Here is a 16,699-nt window from a genome sequence, read left to right on the forward strand (position 1 = left end):
TGTGAAAGAGAGTATGGGGTGTGGGAAAGGGCAGAGGGAGAAGGAGAAGCAGGCTCGCCAATCAGCAAAGAGTCCCAATGTGGGGCTTGATCCAGGACCCTGGGATCACACCCGGAGCTAAAGGTAGACAGTTAACTGACTGAGCCACCCAGGTGCACCTAATAATAAATTCTTTTTGAATAATTGATATGTTCCCATGGTTTAAATGTCAGCAAATCAAAAGAGAAAAAGTGAAGCGTCTCCTCCCCTATCTTGCAGCCATCCAGCTCCCGCTCGAGGGGTAACTACTGTGAGTAATGTCTTCTGTCTCTTTCTGAAGACATTCTCTTCATGTCGTTCAGTGGCTTTTAACAGGCCCCAGGGGTGGAGCTCATCAGGACAACCTCTGACCTTCTAAGGGCACCTGACTGCAGCCATCAGGCAATGGGGTCAGGGAGGATGGGCAGCAGAGAGATTCTGAAAAAGATATCCCGGAAGGCTTGAGGATTATACTCAAGGATTATACCCACTTCCAGCCCCAGCCCTGGGTCTCGCCAGACAGGCGAAATATTTACATGCGGGAATGGACATCATAATACAAGATTTCACTAGAGACGAAGGTCACATTCCTGGTACTTCCAGACAGTGCCCTCCCCCAGAGGACCGAGACAGCAACAGTGGGTCTCCCGTGGCTGGGTGGGGCTTTAAGAAAGGTTACTGTCTTCATCCTTTCTGGGCTTCCTGTTCCTCATTTATGAAACCCCTAATCTGCGTGTTTAAACTTTTTTTTCCTTGAGCCCCTGTAGCAGTCTGAGGGAACCCACAGACTTCTTTAAATGCATGTGTGAAACATGCAGGATCATAAATGAAAACAATGACCCTGAAATATGGCAGTTTCCCCACGTGGTGGACCCTGAGTAGTCCCACCGGACAGAGACTCCTGCTCTGAGGAGGGCCATGGCCAGGTTCTGGCTCCCACAGGCTGCTCTACATCTTGGCACTGCTTGGGGCCTGGTGGTGTCATTAGAAGACAGGGGGAAAGGGGCACCTGGGTGGCTCAGTGGGTTAAGCCTCTGCCTTTGGCTCAGGTCATGATCCCAGGGTCCTGGGATCGAGCCCCACATCGGGTTCTCTGCTCAGTGGGGAGCCTGCTCCCTCCTCTCTCTCTCTCTCTGCCTGCCTCTCTGCTTACTTGTGATCTCTGTCAAATAAATAAATAAAATCTTAAAAAAAAAAAAAAAAAAGACAGGGGGAAAGATCCCTCTGAGGTGGCTTTGCAATGAGTCAAATGAACAATCCCTTTCTCTCCATAATTAGCTTCCCCTCTGTCCACACAGGTCTCTTTTAACTGAAGAGGACTAGGTTTCCAAAAGGTAGCAGCACTGTTCTGGGAAACAGAATCCCCGCCTGCTTGGGGCAGAGGGGACAGCAGCTGCCCTCACAGCCGGGCTTCTCTAGCCTGCTGGAGAATTTCGGAGTCGGCCTGCACAGGTCTTACACTGTGTTACGGTCTCCATCCTGGTCACTGGAGTCTTAGCCTTGGAGAGGGATGGTGGCCTGCCAGGCTTCTGTTGCCGGTATGTGGTGGGGTCCCTGGGTCTCACAGGTGCCTGTCTCAGGACTGGCCTGCCAGCAGATGCAGAAGAAAGTTAGGTTCCTGCCGTTGCCCTTTTACCCTCTTCCTTCTAGTGTTGGGCATGGCACCCCTGGGAGGAGGTCGGTGTTTTAAGCAATGGAGTATTGGGTGGCCTAGGCCACATGTTTTCTTTGCGGATAATTTAACATCGGCTAAGACGACATCAAGGATGTGGTGCGCCTGTGGAAGGCGCTGAGCCGTGCGATGACTCCCAGTGGGCCAGCCTCCCTCCAGACGCCACAGCGCGGCCTTCAGTCGTCCCTCTGCCGGGAGCTCGGGGCTCTGTGCGCCGGGAGCTGCGGTTTCTGGTGTGTGTGTTCATGTGCGCTGCAGTCAGCACCTGACCTGTAATTGAAATGGCCGATTTTCAAAAATCTATTAGAAGCCAAAATTGCCTTCAGTAGGAGAGCATCAGAAGGGCCGGGTTCTCACGTGCGTTCTGCCGTGTGGGTACACGGGCTCCTTCAGAATCCGTGCCTCCAGGACCCAAACACAGTCTCTTAGGAAGACGTCTATCTGCCTATCATTCTTTCCACTACACGGCAAATCCTCCATTTCCTCTGTCTCCTGTGGGTCCTCTCTCTCACACAGAGATGTGTACACTCTTTAAGGCAAAGAGACAAAGAGGGAAAAAACCCACAAGTTTTATCCATCCATTTATTCCAAAATTCTACATTGCACCTTTGGCCCTTGCTAGGTACGAGGCACTGTCCTGAGATAAACCGTAGTCAAGACGCGCACAGTCCCTCCTTCCGTGGTGTGTATAGCCTAGAAGGAAGAAATGGACAAGATACAAATAAACAAATGCACTAGGAGAGTACTGGGTGCCAGTGCTCTCCAGGTAAGTGGTCTTAGGATGTGAGAGTGTGACTCAGTGGTCACTCTCCACAGGGCGAGCAGGGATGCCTGCCACCCAGAGGAGTGGACTAGGGTCAGAAGATGTGGAGTCGGGGACATGGCATCAAGGCCTGACAGGATTGTGGGCAGGCCCGTGCTCGTCAGGTTTAAGGCACAGAGAGAAAGCCGGAAGGTGGGGTAGATGAGTGGCAGGAGCCAGATCACAGGACGTGATGTCCTCATTGAAGGTTTCCAAGCAAGTGACTGAAAAATTCCCTCCGACCCAATTAAATGACTCATAATTCCCATCAGGGGCACACAGTGGGGTTTACGTGGGGGACCTCAGCAGAGAACAGCAGAAGGTAGCTGGAGCCAGCTGGAGTTTGTGTGGCATTTCACTCGGTGCTCACTGCGTGTCATTTCATCTAGACCCTACAACAGCCCCATGAGGGGAGCATTGTTACCGGCTGTTTATCCCCAAAAAAGCAGGGTGCGGGGGTGGAGTGATTCACCTGGCCGGAGGGCAGACCTGGGGTTTGAAACCCGCTGTGCAAGCTCCAAGCCCTGCTCCCTATACCTTCCCGGAAATGGACCCCACACAGCTTTTTTATTATTGTTGTCCATTTATTTTTATTACTTATTTTTTTTAAACCCATGACTGATTTATTTATTTAGTAGTCTATACCCAAGTGGGGATCAAACTCATGATCCCACGGTCAGGAGTCTCCTGCTCCTTTGAGCCAGCTCGGTGCCCCAGACTACTTATCTAACAGATGTGAACACTACTGAGATGGAGTAGTTTTTCATGTGTCTATTTTTAAACTTCTAGTAAAAACATACAACATAAAATGTCATTTTAACCACTTTCAAGTGTACAGTTCAGCGGCATTAAGTACATTCACACTTTCTTGCAACTGTCACCACCAACTATTTCTAGAACTTTTTTGTCCTTATGGATGTGCCTAGTCTAGATATTTTATATAAGTAGAATCATCCAGTATTTGTCCTTTTTGCCTGGCTTCTTGGACTTAGCATACCATCTTTAGGGTCAGTTCATGAAGTAGCATACGTGGGAACATTATTCCTTCTTATGGTTGAATAAAGTCCCATCATGTGTACATATCACATTTTATCTGTTGATCTGTTGATGGGATTTCCACCTGGGGCAGCTTTTCACACAGAGACAGGACCTTACATCTACTCATTCCTGTTCTGAGGATGCTTTCTGATTCCTGGCAAATCTGTGTTTGTCCCAGGTTGGGGGTGACCCTCCACTGTGTGTGTGGTTAGAGGTGCTGCCGAGTTTAAGGTAACTAGCCTTGGTCTATTGAAAAAACTCAAGGGGATGGTTTCTGGGTTACTCTATCCATTGAGCCCCCGACTCTTGATTTTGGCTCATGTCCTGATCTCAGGGTCATGAGTTCAAGTCCCACCTGGGGCTGTGAAGTCAGCTTGTCCCTCTCCCTCAGCTCCTTCCCCAGTCACTCTCTTTCTCTCAAATACTTAAAACACACACACACACACACACACACACACACAACTCAAGAGGAATACTGTAATTGTTCTTGTGCCAACAGCAGTTCTAATTAGGTTCTCCCCCTGTCCGCTCTGTAGACAGAGCAGCAGAGAGGTCCACAGGGGTTATTTCTTTGTTTACTTCTAAGCGAAAGCATTTCCTGTAGATGGAAATTTAGCTCACCTTCGAAATTCTCCACAGTAGCCACCCAGAAGCCCCAAGTCTCTGCTGGGGGACCCTGGGCAGGCCATGTCTATCTGGCTTTGGTGTCTGCATCTAAAATGGTATTAAACTTCTTCTAAGAGCTCATGTGTCTTTCCTAGACAGAGAGGTGAAGTTCGTTTCTAACTCTACTCTGGGTTCTTCCTTGCTACTTGTACATTAAGCTCATGCCTCTCTCCTTTTTTTTTTTTTTTTTTTTTAAGATTTTATTTATTTATTTGACAGAGTGAGATCACAAGTAGGCAGAGAGGCAGGCAGAGAGAGAGGGGGAAGCAGGCTCCCTGCTGAGCAGAGAGCCCCATGTGGGGCTCAATCCCAGGACCCTGGGATCATGACCTGAGCCGAAAGCAGAGGCTTTAACCCACTGAGCCACCCAGGCGCCCCGTGCCGCTCTCCTCTTTGAGAAGCGGCTGTCAGTGTCACTTGTCGTAATCCCATATTCCGGTGATGAGATGACAAAGCCGACTCCCGGATGTTGGGCCCAGGGACTGCTGCTGTCCCCGCCCCTTGTACCCCCCCTCACTGGGGTGCAGCAAGACAGAGGGTGCCCTTCCCTCCCAGCAGCCTTTGTCTGGATGCCTGGAAGTGCTGGGTGGCCTTGGGAAGTGTGACTTATATCTTCCTGGATGAACTGCCGCCTCTCTCATTGCCAGGAAATCAACGATGCTGGCGGCTACCTGTTTCCTCAGCTGCAGGACAGGAGAAAAGCCATGCTGCCTCAATGTCCCCTGAGGCACTAGGCCACTCACGGCCAGTTTTCTCTTTCAGAGCCATAAATCTGAGAAATCCGGTGCTGCAGCAGGTGCTGGAGAGGAAGAGTGAGATCCTGTGTGTCCTGACCCAGAGGATAGTGACGACGCAGCCGTGTGTGATATCGGAGCACATTCAGATAGAGGAGAAGTGTGGCGGCATGGTGGGGATCCAGACCAAGACGGTGCAGGTGTGTGTGCCGGGGTGCAGGCACGGGCTCCCTCTCGGGGCCCAGTCCTTGCGGCCGGGGGCAGGGGCCTCTTCAGGTGGTGTCTTCATTTGCCAGGACTCTTCTGCAGTGAGCTAACTGAAATCCAACTCAAACTGGCTTATACGAGAAATAATTTAGGGCTCATGTAACTGAAGCATTCAGGGTTGGCTGGCTTTGGTCACTGCTAGTTCGAGATTCAGAATTGCGGAAAACCACATGCACTGCCTTCCTTGGGGGTAGATCCCCACGCAGGTGGGCGTTCTCCCTGTGGTGCGGCTTTTGTCCAGCTTGCTGCCACCCCAGCGGAAAGTGTGCTCTGGGTTGGCTCTCGCTGGACCATCCCTGGTTGTAGCCATTCCTGAAGCAGACCCAAGGCCAGGGCTCTAGGGCCCTCAGAATGGCCATGCAGGCTTCGTCAGGTGCCTACAAAAAAGAAAATGGGTCAAAGGAATACTGAATGCACAGGTAACCACCAGAGCCCCTCAGAGTCAGGGTCTCAGAATGATTACTTTGGGGGACGCCTGGGTGGCTCAGTTGGTTGGACGACTGCCTTCGGCTCAGGTCATGATCCCGGAGTCCCGGGATCGAGTCCCGCATCGGGCTCCCAGCTGCATGGGGAGTCTGCTTCTCCCTCTGACCTTCTCCTCGCTCATGCTCTCTCTCACTGTCTCTCTCTCAAATAAATAAATAAAATCTTTAAAAAAAAAAAAAAAAAGAATGATTACTTTGGGATCAACTACCTTAAATCCTTTATAGACTGAGTGAGGGAAGGTGAAGAGCAGTATATGTGTCTCTATACACATAAACAGAAGCTTCTGGATTAAAATAGAGACAGTCCAATCAGGCTGACCCCTGAGCCAGTACTGAACTTCTGTGGAGCAAGAGGCTACCAATCCCAAACTGTTTCCTCCACAGCTTGCCATGTGCCTGATGTCCTATTCTTAGAGACTTGCTTCCTGGGGTAACTTGGCTTTTGCTAGAGGACCTGGAAAAGTTGTATCTGGAAGGAAATGGAGACAGAGGTCTGGTCTGGAGCTGGACTCTCTGTGGTGCAGTGATGAGGGGGATGCCCGACAGGAGAGAGCTTTGGCCAGCCCTGCCAGGGTTTCTGCCCATGGTGGCCCCCCGCACAGGCCTGGCACCTGCTGGCAATCAGGACGCTGCCTGTCCTCACACCAACCAGGATCAAGTTGCTAAATGGAGTCTCTGATCTCCAGTGTTGAGGCAACGATCTCCCTAGGCCATCATGGGAAGGGGTCATATTTTTGTTTGTTTGTTTGTTTTTTAAAGATTTTATTTATTTGACAGACAGAGATCACAAGTAGGCTGAGAGGCAGGCAGAGAGAGAGGAGGAAGCAGGCTCCCCACTAGGCAGAGAGCCCAATGTGGGGCTCGATCCCAGGACCCTGGGACCATGACCTGAGCCGAAGGGAAGGGGTCATATTTGTAACAGTGTTGGGAGGAGAGAGCTGTAGTGCCTGACTTCTTGGCATTTCCTGGGCATCCCCCTCTCATCCTTACCTCTCCTCCCTCCTGCCCCCATTCTGGGTTTGTCGAACAGCACAGTGTGCTGTCCACTGAGTCTGGAATGATGCCCTTTTGGGGGCTTCTTGCTCTTAGCTAGGTTCTTCCAGTCAGGCTTTGACATTGGATTTTCATCATTGCCTGGGGTGTAAAAGTGGTTACCCTAATCCTCTGTGAGGCAAATGAGGAGTTATCTTGTTTATCTTCTTTATTCAGTACCAGAGACCTAGCCTCACTGTCTCCCACACTCTGGAATCTCACTTTTGCGTCCCCACAAAAGTTTGCTCGTTTACTTCCCAGTATGTGCCCTACATCACGAAGCCCACAGGGATACAATCCTTACCTCTCTGGCCAGCTTCTGTTTTTGCTGAATGCCTCTCATGCTCAAGGCCACAGCCAGGGGTGGGGGGTGGCGTGAGAGAAACCTGGGGTGGGGGGTTCTGAGCACACAGGTGGCAGCGTGCGCTCTCACTCACAGGTGTCTGCAAAGGAGGACGGGAGCGTCACCAAGGACACCAACGTGGTGCTGGAGATCCCGGCTCCCACCGCCATCGCCTATAGCGTCATCGAGCTGTACGTGAAACCGGATGGCCAGTTCGGTGAGTGCCGCCTCCGGCTCTGGGCATGAGAGGAAAGAGATGGGAAGTGTGGGGGTGTCCTGGGACAAGTGAGGAAGGTGGGCTGTGCACTGCTCGGCTGGTCCACAGGCCCTGACAGCACCTCCCAACTGGGTCCCGCCTCACACACTTACTTGGCTCCCCTGCTTCTCTGAATCTTTCCCCATCTGTCCCATCCTAGCAGCATAGCTAATGTGATCGTTTAAAAGTAAAACTTTGTGGCCATTTCACACACCTGCTTAAACACTTGTCTGAGGCTCCCTTTGTCACAAGAGAAAGCCTGCACTTCAGGTGTCTTGTGACCGAGCCTCAGCATTTGTCCGGCCCTCCTCCTAACCTGCTTTGTTGGTGCCGTCTGGCCAGTTAAGCCCGTCTGGGGACACTCCTCTCGCTCTTTTCCTGGAGTTCCATGACTGCCTGCATGCCGCCTCTTTGCCTAACTAATTCCTACCGAAACATTAGGGAGTTCCTTAGACACTGCTACATCCAAGAAACCTTTTCTAGTTCTCTCTCTGGCTTCAGGGACCTACCTCCTCCCACACCACCTGTTACCTCTGTCCCCACTCAAGATATACTTCTTGTCCAGGCCTGGACTGTATCCCTTCGTAGCACTGACTCCCAGCACAGTGCCCAACACTGAAAAGAATGAGGGAATTGGGGGGCGCCTGGGTGGCTCAGTGGGTTAAAGCCTCTGCCTTCGGCTCAGGTCATGATCTCAGGGTCCTGGGATCAAGCCCCACATCGGGCTTTCTGCTCAGCAGGGAGCCTGCTTTCTCCTCTCTCTCTGCCTGCCTTTCTGCCTACTTGTGATCTCGGTCAAATAAATAAATAAATCTTAAAAAAAAGAATGAGGGAACTGGTAGTGTCTCCCGGGGCCCATGCATATGTATGGGCAAGAGTGGTGCTGGTGCCAGAGATTCTGGAAATAGCAGTCGGCGGCCCTGGCCAGCTCTTGGCAGCATTTGAGATGATGTTAACAGTCACAGTGGCTGTCCTGGGGGAACTACTTTATTACCTGAGGGCTGGTTCACATTCATCTTTCTCAGAGCCTGGTGCAAAGGGCCAAGTGAGCCAGGCTGCTCTGGATGCCTGGTGAGTGTAGGTCATGAAGAGTGAATGATTGTTTCCGTCTTTATTTTATTTATTTATTTTTTTTAAAGATTTTATTTATTTATTTGAGAGAGAGACAGTGAGAGAGAGCATGAGCGAGGAGAAGGTCAGAGGGAGAAGCAGACTTCCCATGGAGCTGGGAGCCTGATGTGGGACTCGATCCCGGGACTCGGGATCATGACCTGAGCTGAAGGAAGTCGTCCAACCAACTGAGCCACCCAGGCATCCCTGTTTCCGTCTTTAGACAGCTGTTTGATCTTTTATGTCATTTGTGGCCACAAGCAAATAAAAATATGTGCTAATCCTCATGCCTTCCACATTTTTATTCCGTAGCTTGTGCTGAAGTACACAAGTTATTAATTAAAAGCATAAAAAGAGCCCTAATTCACAAGTTCACTTACAGTTTTGGCTTATTAAGGATGTAATTATTACATAATAACTATTAACATAGTTGAGTTCTTAAATATGTAAATATGTAAGCAAATATTTATTTTAAAAAACCTTTTATTGTGGAAAATGTCATACATCTTCCAAAAGCAGAGATAATAATATGAACTCCCCTGTACTTGCCATCCAGTTTTAAGAACTGGGGTGATTCATGTCTCGTCTGTAACTTTACCATCTCACTCCACCCCACTCAATTATTTCAAAACAAATTGTAGGCATTATATTGTTCTGTCTTTAAATATTTCAGTGTATCCAAAGGTAAGGCTGTTTTAAGACTAGTTTTGACTTCATATAGATTCATGCAGAATGTATTCATTTGTGTGTTTTTTTCACTCAACATGTTTGTAACTTTCATTCATACAATTGTGGAAGTCAAAAGTTCATTTTTTATTGTGTATTTACTAATGAGGAAAAGTTGACTTGAAAAATACAACCACATACCACTTACATATTTATATTAACAACAATACTTTATTACCAGTTCAAATTTATTAATAGGATTTAATTTTTTTGTTACATATATGGTGAGTTGTGTAAGATCTTTTGTTAAAAAGAAAACCACAGGCCCCAAATGGTGTCCCTTTAAAATTTACTTAGTTGAATTTTTATTTAACAGTTTGTTCAAGTCAAGCTAAGAAAGTACTTCTGATGTCTGAAGGATTGCTTCCTGCCTTCTCAGAGAGGACACACTGGACAGCTTTGAGAACAATGATTTCTCCTGTAACTGTGGGAAGGGGCTGAGATTTCATCTAATAGCATAACGTGTCGGAAGTGGGTTTTGGGGCCAGAGTGCGTATGTTTCCCCGCCCCCTCTTCCCCTTAGGTAAAGCTGGGCCTGAGGTGTGCCAACAAGGCCCAGCTGACCCTGTGCCTGCCTGTCCTTTTCTCCCACATTACAGAATTCTGCCTTGTACGAGGGAAACACGGTGGCTTTGAGCTTGAGAGAAGTGGCTCAGTCTTCATGGACCCTCTGCTCTTTCAAGTCTGCCTTGTACAAGGGAAACACGGTGGCTTTGAGCTTGAGAGAAGTGGCTCGGTCTTCATGGACCCTCTGCCCTTTCAAGAGTTTGCATTTGGGGACATGCCAGATGCTGCACAAGGACCGTCTGCCCTGGATTGGCCGTTGAGTGTTTTAAAACAAGGTATTGCCAGCAGAGTGGGGTATACTGAGCTGATGGCTACTTGTACTGCAAGCGGTGACAGGACCTTCAAGAGATTTACTGGAGAACAGAGAGGATAGTGCCTCCAGGTCAGCCCAGTCCACTCAGCAGTCAGCAACAGAGAACACCCCACCATTTGCACCTGTTTCATTATTTTCCAGCCTTCACTGCCAGCACAGGCAAGGTTGTCGGCATTGCGAAATGCTCTCCTGGGGGCTCTTTCTGCACATGGTCTGAGCCCTGTGGTGCCTTGGCATCCGGGGGTGGGGGGTAGGTACCTGCCACTTGCCTGTGGCAGTTTTTATTCCTCTAGTGTGCTGTGTTTTAAAAAGTTGGCTTTTCTTGTGGTGGCATGGGCAAGGGCAGTGCAGGATATGGCAGAAGAGGAAATGGGCAGGGAAAAGGTGAAACAAATAATCAGGAAAGAGCTTGGCAAAAAGAGCCAGGAACAGCTCAGAATATAGTCTGGCTGGGAGGGTAAGACGATTCTTACCTGTGGGGCTTCGGTGAGTCCCAAACCAGAAGATGCTTCTGTTTCTGTAGCAGAAGTGCCAGTGTTGGAAGACATGGCAGGGAAGGCCATCTTAAGATGCAGCGTCCCCCCATCTTATGCAGGGCTGCAGGCCCCTCCTCTGCTTCCTTGAGGCTGATGATTAGGTCCGACTCCCAGTTGCTGCTTCAACACTGCCATGGGCTAGAACACAGCAGAGCAGCCCCGCAGCCATGAACTGTGCTCCAGGGAAGTGATGAGACCATTTGTGGGCTGCAGCTTCCTTATGATTTCCTTTCCCATCATCCACCCTGTCAGCTGGCCATTCTAGTCAGCCTGGGATGACGTGGGATGGCTGGGCCTGTGAAGCAGGAGTAGGATGCGGGGCAGCCTGGCCTTTGTGCTCTCAGACCCCAGCCCAACCCAGAAAGCTCTCATCTCTAGGCTGGGGTGGCAAAGACCCAGCTGTGTTCATAGGGAAGTTTTTGAATCTATCAGGGAATGATGGGACCTCTTCTGTCCATGGGGCCGACAGCTGTGCTGGAATTTGCCATCAGCAGAGGTGTGGTGCGTCGCGTATTAGTACGCATCCCTGCATGTAAAAGCTGTGGTTTATCAAATCTTGCTTGTAAAGCCCCACTGGGCTTAATTTACTAGAAGTGTTGCAGTGTCTTAAAAAAAAAAAAAGGATTTTAAGGAGAGAGCCTCAAGCATCCTGCAGATCCTGTGTGCCTGGTCCCCAGGATGGGTGAAGAATAAGGAGTGGGAAAAGTGAAATGGCTGTGTTTGCCATGAAAACAGGGTGCCAGAGTTGGAGAAGGAAGCATTAAATATTAAAGGATGAAATCTGCGTGTTATTAGAAGAAAGGACAAGGAAAATAATGGCTTTGGATTTGCTTGGCTGTGAAGCCCTGTAAAAGTACTGAAGGTTAGTAATTCCGCCTTGAATACCTGCTTCTATAGAGATCATGCTAAAGAGGAGTCTAAATAATTGATCAGACTTTTCTAGAAAATAGACTTAATGTTTAGGGAGGGAAGAGGGAAGTCTGAAGCAAATCCGGGTGGCCCTCTCTTTTCTGCCTCTTTTCATCCCCCTCCTTCTGGTTATTGAGAACACACCGGGCGGTAACTAGCTCGAGGTCCGGCTCAAGTTGCATGACTGGCCCCGCTCCTGGAAGTGTCTATGAGAACCGAGGACAGTGACTGCAGAAAGCCTGCTGTCCCTTGTTCCGTCATGAGGCTGGGTGCTCTCTGTTTTCACAGCCACTTTGCTCCTGGAGCAGAACTTCCGTCCCTTTACAGAGCTGCCGGCACAGCAGCAGTCGGCGCTGAGCCACGTCCTCCAGGCCGTCCTGTCTGATGAAGAGCTACTCAGGGCCCTGGAGCAAGTGGTAAGAGCAGGGAGCTCACAGGCTAGCGTTCCACCTAGGGTTGCAGAAAGTGGACAGACTAGATCTCTTGGGATAAAGCTGTGAGCTGGGATAAGATTGTATATGAAATGTCCTCACCTCCTTTAAACCTTAAGCTGCTGCTGCTTCTTTTTTTTTTTTTTTCTTATTCCCAGGTCCTTAGTGTTCTAACTGAAAAAAGGTGCCTGATGTAAGGTGTCAAAGGGTAGATTGGTTCCCTAAGGGCTGTTGTAACAAGTTATTACAAACTCTGTGGCTTGGAACCACAGAAATTTATTCTGTTAGATTTGGGTCTGGAGGCCAGAAGTCTGGAGCTGGGATGTCAGCAGGGCCTTTCTTCATCCACAGGCTCAGGTGGAAAACACTACCTTGCCTCTTCCAGCTTTGGTGGCCCCTCATGCTCCTTGGCTTATGGCCACACTGCTCCATGTCTCCCCATGCCTCTATCCTGTGTCAGTGTCCTCCCCTTTTTCCATTAAAGGACACTCACCATTGGATACGGGGCCCACTCCAGTCCAGGAGCATCTCGTATTGAGATCCTTACCTTCATTATATCTTCAAAAACTTTTTCTCTTATTCCAAATAAGGTCATACTCTGGAGTTCTAGGTAAACCTATGTTTGAGGGGCCTCAATTCAACCCCACTACAAGGGGGCTATGTGGTAGAGTTCAATAAGTCAACCTACTCTACTTAGGATAGATTAAAAAGCAGGCCTTTGTATTTTTCTGTTTTGTAGCAGAAGGATTTTCTGGAGAGGTTGAGTTCCTTAACTATTAGTTGTACAAATGGTAAAGGACACACCAGCTGCCAACCTGCCAGACTTTGTGCTCCTTTGTTAAGAAGGCTGGGGCACTGTTAAGATGACTTAGTTTTTTGTTTTGTTTTGTTATTCTGTTATTCAGAGTTTTTGAACTCTGATTTTCTGATTCAATGCTTACTGGTTTCAGGGGACCATTCATGCTATTTTTCCCTCTTGCAACTGGGCTGTGGCAAAAGAGCTTAGCTACCAGTGATGGAATCTGCAGTTGTAGAAACAGTCCAGCCATCCAGGAGACCTGGGTGTTCTGGAGGATCTGGAGCTCGCAGGATGGTGTGCTAGCCCAAGAACACAGATGTTTCAAAAAGCCCACCGACTCATACTTCCTAACATAGCTCCTTACAAGAGGGAAATGTCAGATCAGTATCCTTTGGAAAGAACATCAGCTGCCCTGTCAGGTGCGGGAGCAAGCTGCCCAGGTGGGGCCGGTGAGCTTTTCTATGAATGCATCTGATGTGGAGGTTTCGATGGAAGCGAGCTCGCTAGGTGGTGCTGAGCTGGCTGAGGTGGCCCTCCCTGGCACGGCCACCCACCTCCCAGTGGCCCAGTGTGGATGACTGATGCTGCCTTGCGCCCGGCTGGGAATGTGGTTGGTGGTTGGTGTGCCCAGGTTTAAAGCTGGAGAACCATAATGGGACAATGCTTTTATGTACCCCTCCTTAGTTCTGCTTATAGTCACCTGTTCCTGACAGAACCTGCCTTGTCCTGAAAGGTTCTATCCATAGTTCCTGCATCCCTCCTCCCTTCTCCGTGAAAGAATAGTACTGGGCAAGCCTGTTTACTTATGAAAGATTAGTGATTTCAAAACAGAAAAGAATACAGGGCTTTCTTTACTTGGGAGATAGTGGAAGGGTAAGCAGCAGCTTGTCGTGGGGCAGAGGCTCAGCTTGGCCTTTGGCTTTACTAGATCTTTCTTTTTTCTCTTCCCCCTGCAGTGTGAGGATGTGGTCAGTGGCCTGTCATCCCCACTGGCAACACTGGGGGAGCTGAAGCCCCCACAGCAGCAGGACCTCACAGCTTTCCTATGCTTGGTCGGGTACAGAGTGCAGGGTGGGTGTCCAGGCCTGGAGGATGCAGTCAGCAACCAGAAGCTCTTTTCTACAGCCTACTTCCTGGTCAGTGCACTAGCAGGTATGGAAAAAGAAAGAAATGCTGTTGTTACTTTGAAATTGCTTTGCTTACTGGAAGATTTGGTATATGGAAGAATTGGTACATGCTATTCCCTCCCTTTCAGCAGTACAGGGACGGTAAGTGGCAAGCTGAGGAAGCTTTTATGACTGCTGTGAAAAACCACAGACTTGTGTGACACCAGTCTCCTCTCATGTCTCTCTCCTCCTCTGGGGAGAGCTGTCTACCGGCACACATCCTCAGCAACACAGGAAGGCATCTCCTCAAACATAGCCTGTGGTTCACTCTTGGGCTTTGACACTGCTGCGTGGCCATGGCTTTCATCTGGCACCTGCTCTCTCCCCTAGTGTTTTGGTACTTCTGATCCTCTTTGCAAACTTGTTGGCCACTTTGTGGACATTTGGGCAGGGAGATGTGGAGAGCATCCTGATACACTAGGATGCTGGGCCCAATAGCAACACAACCCTCTACCCTGATCTTGAGATGGCTCTCCCAGGGGCACAGCCATGGAGTTATCACCTAGCAGTGGACCCTGCCCTGCCATTCCTCTACCACTGCCATCCAGGATTCCCCATGCCAGAGGGGTTGCGATATCAGAAGGTAGCCATTCTGTGTGGGCTTTCATTTCCTTCAAGGAAAGGCAAGACCTGCCTGGCTCATCAGCCTTGATCCTTGTCTCCACAACTTTGCTTCCTGGTGATATTATTTGAGGTACTGATTTCAGGATGCATTTATGGTTCCTCCCCAGTGCCGGAGAAGAACAAAGGGCAAGGAGATCTTCAGTTTTTACAAAATTAGTCAGAGAGGATCCCTCTCTCAGGTTTAGATGCTCTCTATCTAAGTCATGGATAAAAGTTTTGGCTGGGACAGGACACAAGATAGAGGCCTGTGGAACATCACCAGAGAGCTTTTGCTCCTGAAGTTAACATCAGTGTTGTACTAGAGTTTTTAAATATAGTCATTCTATCAGGGGCTAATCTATTGCCCAGAGTGTTCCAGCATGTGGAGGGCATTTTCTTCACATACCTTATTACTTATTGAAATATTTCTATCAATCGGCTAGTTCAGTGATATGAAATATGCAGCATGTGTCTGACATCATGAATGTATCACACTGAAACCTTGCACACAGGGAGCCGCTGGGAGTTGACTCATAACATGAGACTTATTTGCTGTTCCTGAGCTGGAAGCTTGGGGTTAGTGGAATCTTGAAGTGCAGCTGAAAATAGTCAATTTCCTAACCCACCATGCCCTCTTGCATCTCTTTGAACTGTTATCTCATTTACATGTCAGTCACTGCGGAGGTCAGATCAGCTCTTTCATTGTAAAGACCTTCCATTAGTGTTGCTCCTAATCCTCTGCCCTTCTGAGTTGCCCTTTTCTTTTTATGAAAACAGTCTTCTCTCTTTAGAGCCTGGGGAAAATACTGGAATGGAAAATGGCCTCTCTTTGAGTCCTATCTGCAGATTTCTGAATAACACCAGTTACCAGCTTCACCATGTCTTTTAAAAATTGAGATAAAACCTACATCGTATTAGTTTAAGGTATACTATGATTCCATATTTGTATACATTGTAAAATGATCACAATTTGGGGCGCCTGGGTGGCTCAGTGGTTTGAGCTGCTGCCTTTGGCTCGGGTCATGATCTCAGGGTCCTGGGATCGAGCCCCGCATCGGGCTCCCTGCTCCGCAGGAAGCCTGCTTCCCTCTCTCTCTCTCTCTGCCTGCCTCTCTGCCTACTTGTGATCTCCGTCTTTCAAATAAATAAATAAAATTAAAAAAAAAATGATCACAATATGTCTAGTTAATATCCATCACCATACATAGTTAAAATTTTTCTTATAGAATTTTTAACATTCTTAGCAACTTTCAAACACAGTATAGTGTTGTAACTATAGACATCATGTTGTACATTACATGCTCATGATTTACTATAGTGGCTGCGCTAATTTACATTCCTACCAACAGTGCACAAGGATTCCCTTTTCTCCATATCCTCACCAATGCTTGTTATTTCTTGTCTTTTTGAAAAATAGCCATTCTAACGGGTGTGAGGTAGTATCTCACTGCGATTCTGATCTGCATTTCTCTGAAGATTAGTACCATTAAGTCATTAAGTGCCTTTTCATGCAGATCCTCTGCTTATTTAAATCAAATGGTTTGGATTTTTTTGTTTCATTTTATTTTGCTATTGAGTTACATGAGCCCTTTTATATTTTGGACATTAACACCTTCTCAGAATTATCTTTGTAAATATTTTTTTCCCATTCAATAGGTTGCCATTTAATTTTTTGATTTCCTTTGCTGTGCAGAAGTTCTTTGGTTTGATGTAGTCCTACTTAATTTTGGTTTTGTTACCTTTGGTCTTAGTGATGATATTTTTGGATTTGACACCAAACGCAGTCTCAAGGAGCTTATTACCTTTGCTGTTTTCTTCTAGGATTTTTATGGTTTCAGGCTTATGTTCAAATCCTTGATCCATTTCGAGTTAATTTTTTTGTATGGTGTATAATAGTGATTCAGTTTCTTTCTTTATGGCTTTGGATATGGCTGTTCAGTTTTCCCAGTGCCGCTTACTGAAGAGACTATCCTCTCCCCATTGTGCATTTCTGGCTCTTTGTTGTAAATTAATGGTCCAAATGGGTTTAATTTCTGGGCTCTCTATTCTGTTCCATTGAGCTATATAGTCTGTTTTTATGCCAGTGTCATACTGTTTTCATTAGTACAGCTTTGTAATATAGTTTGAAATAAGATGATGTGATGCCTCCAGCTTTGATCTTCTTTCTCAAGATTGCCTTGGTTATTTGGGGTCTTTTGTGGTTCCATACATGTTTTAGAATTCCAT

At 48.0% G+C, this 16,699-nt stretch overlaps 1 protein-coding gene across 2 annotated transcripts in view; it reads left to right on the forward strand.

The window, feature by feature from the left end:
- The window catches only part of GSDME (gasdermin E), a 73,506-nt gene that overhangs the window by 39,874 nt on the left and 16,933 nt on the right, over nucleotides 1-16,699 (forward strand). The window contains exons 4-8 of one of the 2 annotated variants that reach the window (XM_082693731.1): nucleotides 4,959-5,130; nucleotides 7,154-7,274; nucleotides 9,749-9,991; nucleotides 11,763-11,890; nucleotides 13,661-13,856. In XM_082693731.1, the coding sequence (XP_082549857.1) occupies nucleotides 4,959-5,130; nucleotides 7,154-7,274; nucleotides 9,749-9,991; nucleotides 11,763-11,890; nucleotides 13,661-13,856 (860 nt within the window). The remainder of the gene's footprint in view (nucleotides 1-4,958; nucleotides 5,131-7,153; nucleotides 7,275-9,748; nucleotides 9,992-11,762; nucleotides 11,891-13,660; nucleotides 13,857-16,699) is intronic. The other variant, XM_082693732.1, reaches the window with a different exon arrangement.

This window comes from Mustela nivalis (genome assembly GCF_964662115.1).
Source record: "Mustela nivalis genome assembly, chromosome: 12".
In the NCBI taxonomy this organism is placed as follows: Eukaryota; Metazoa; Chordata; class Mammalia; order Carnivora; family Mustelidae; genus Mustela; species Mustela nivalis.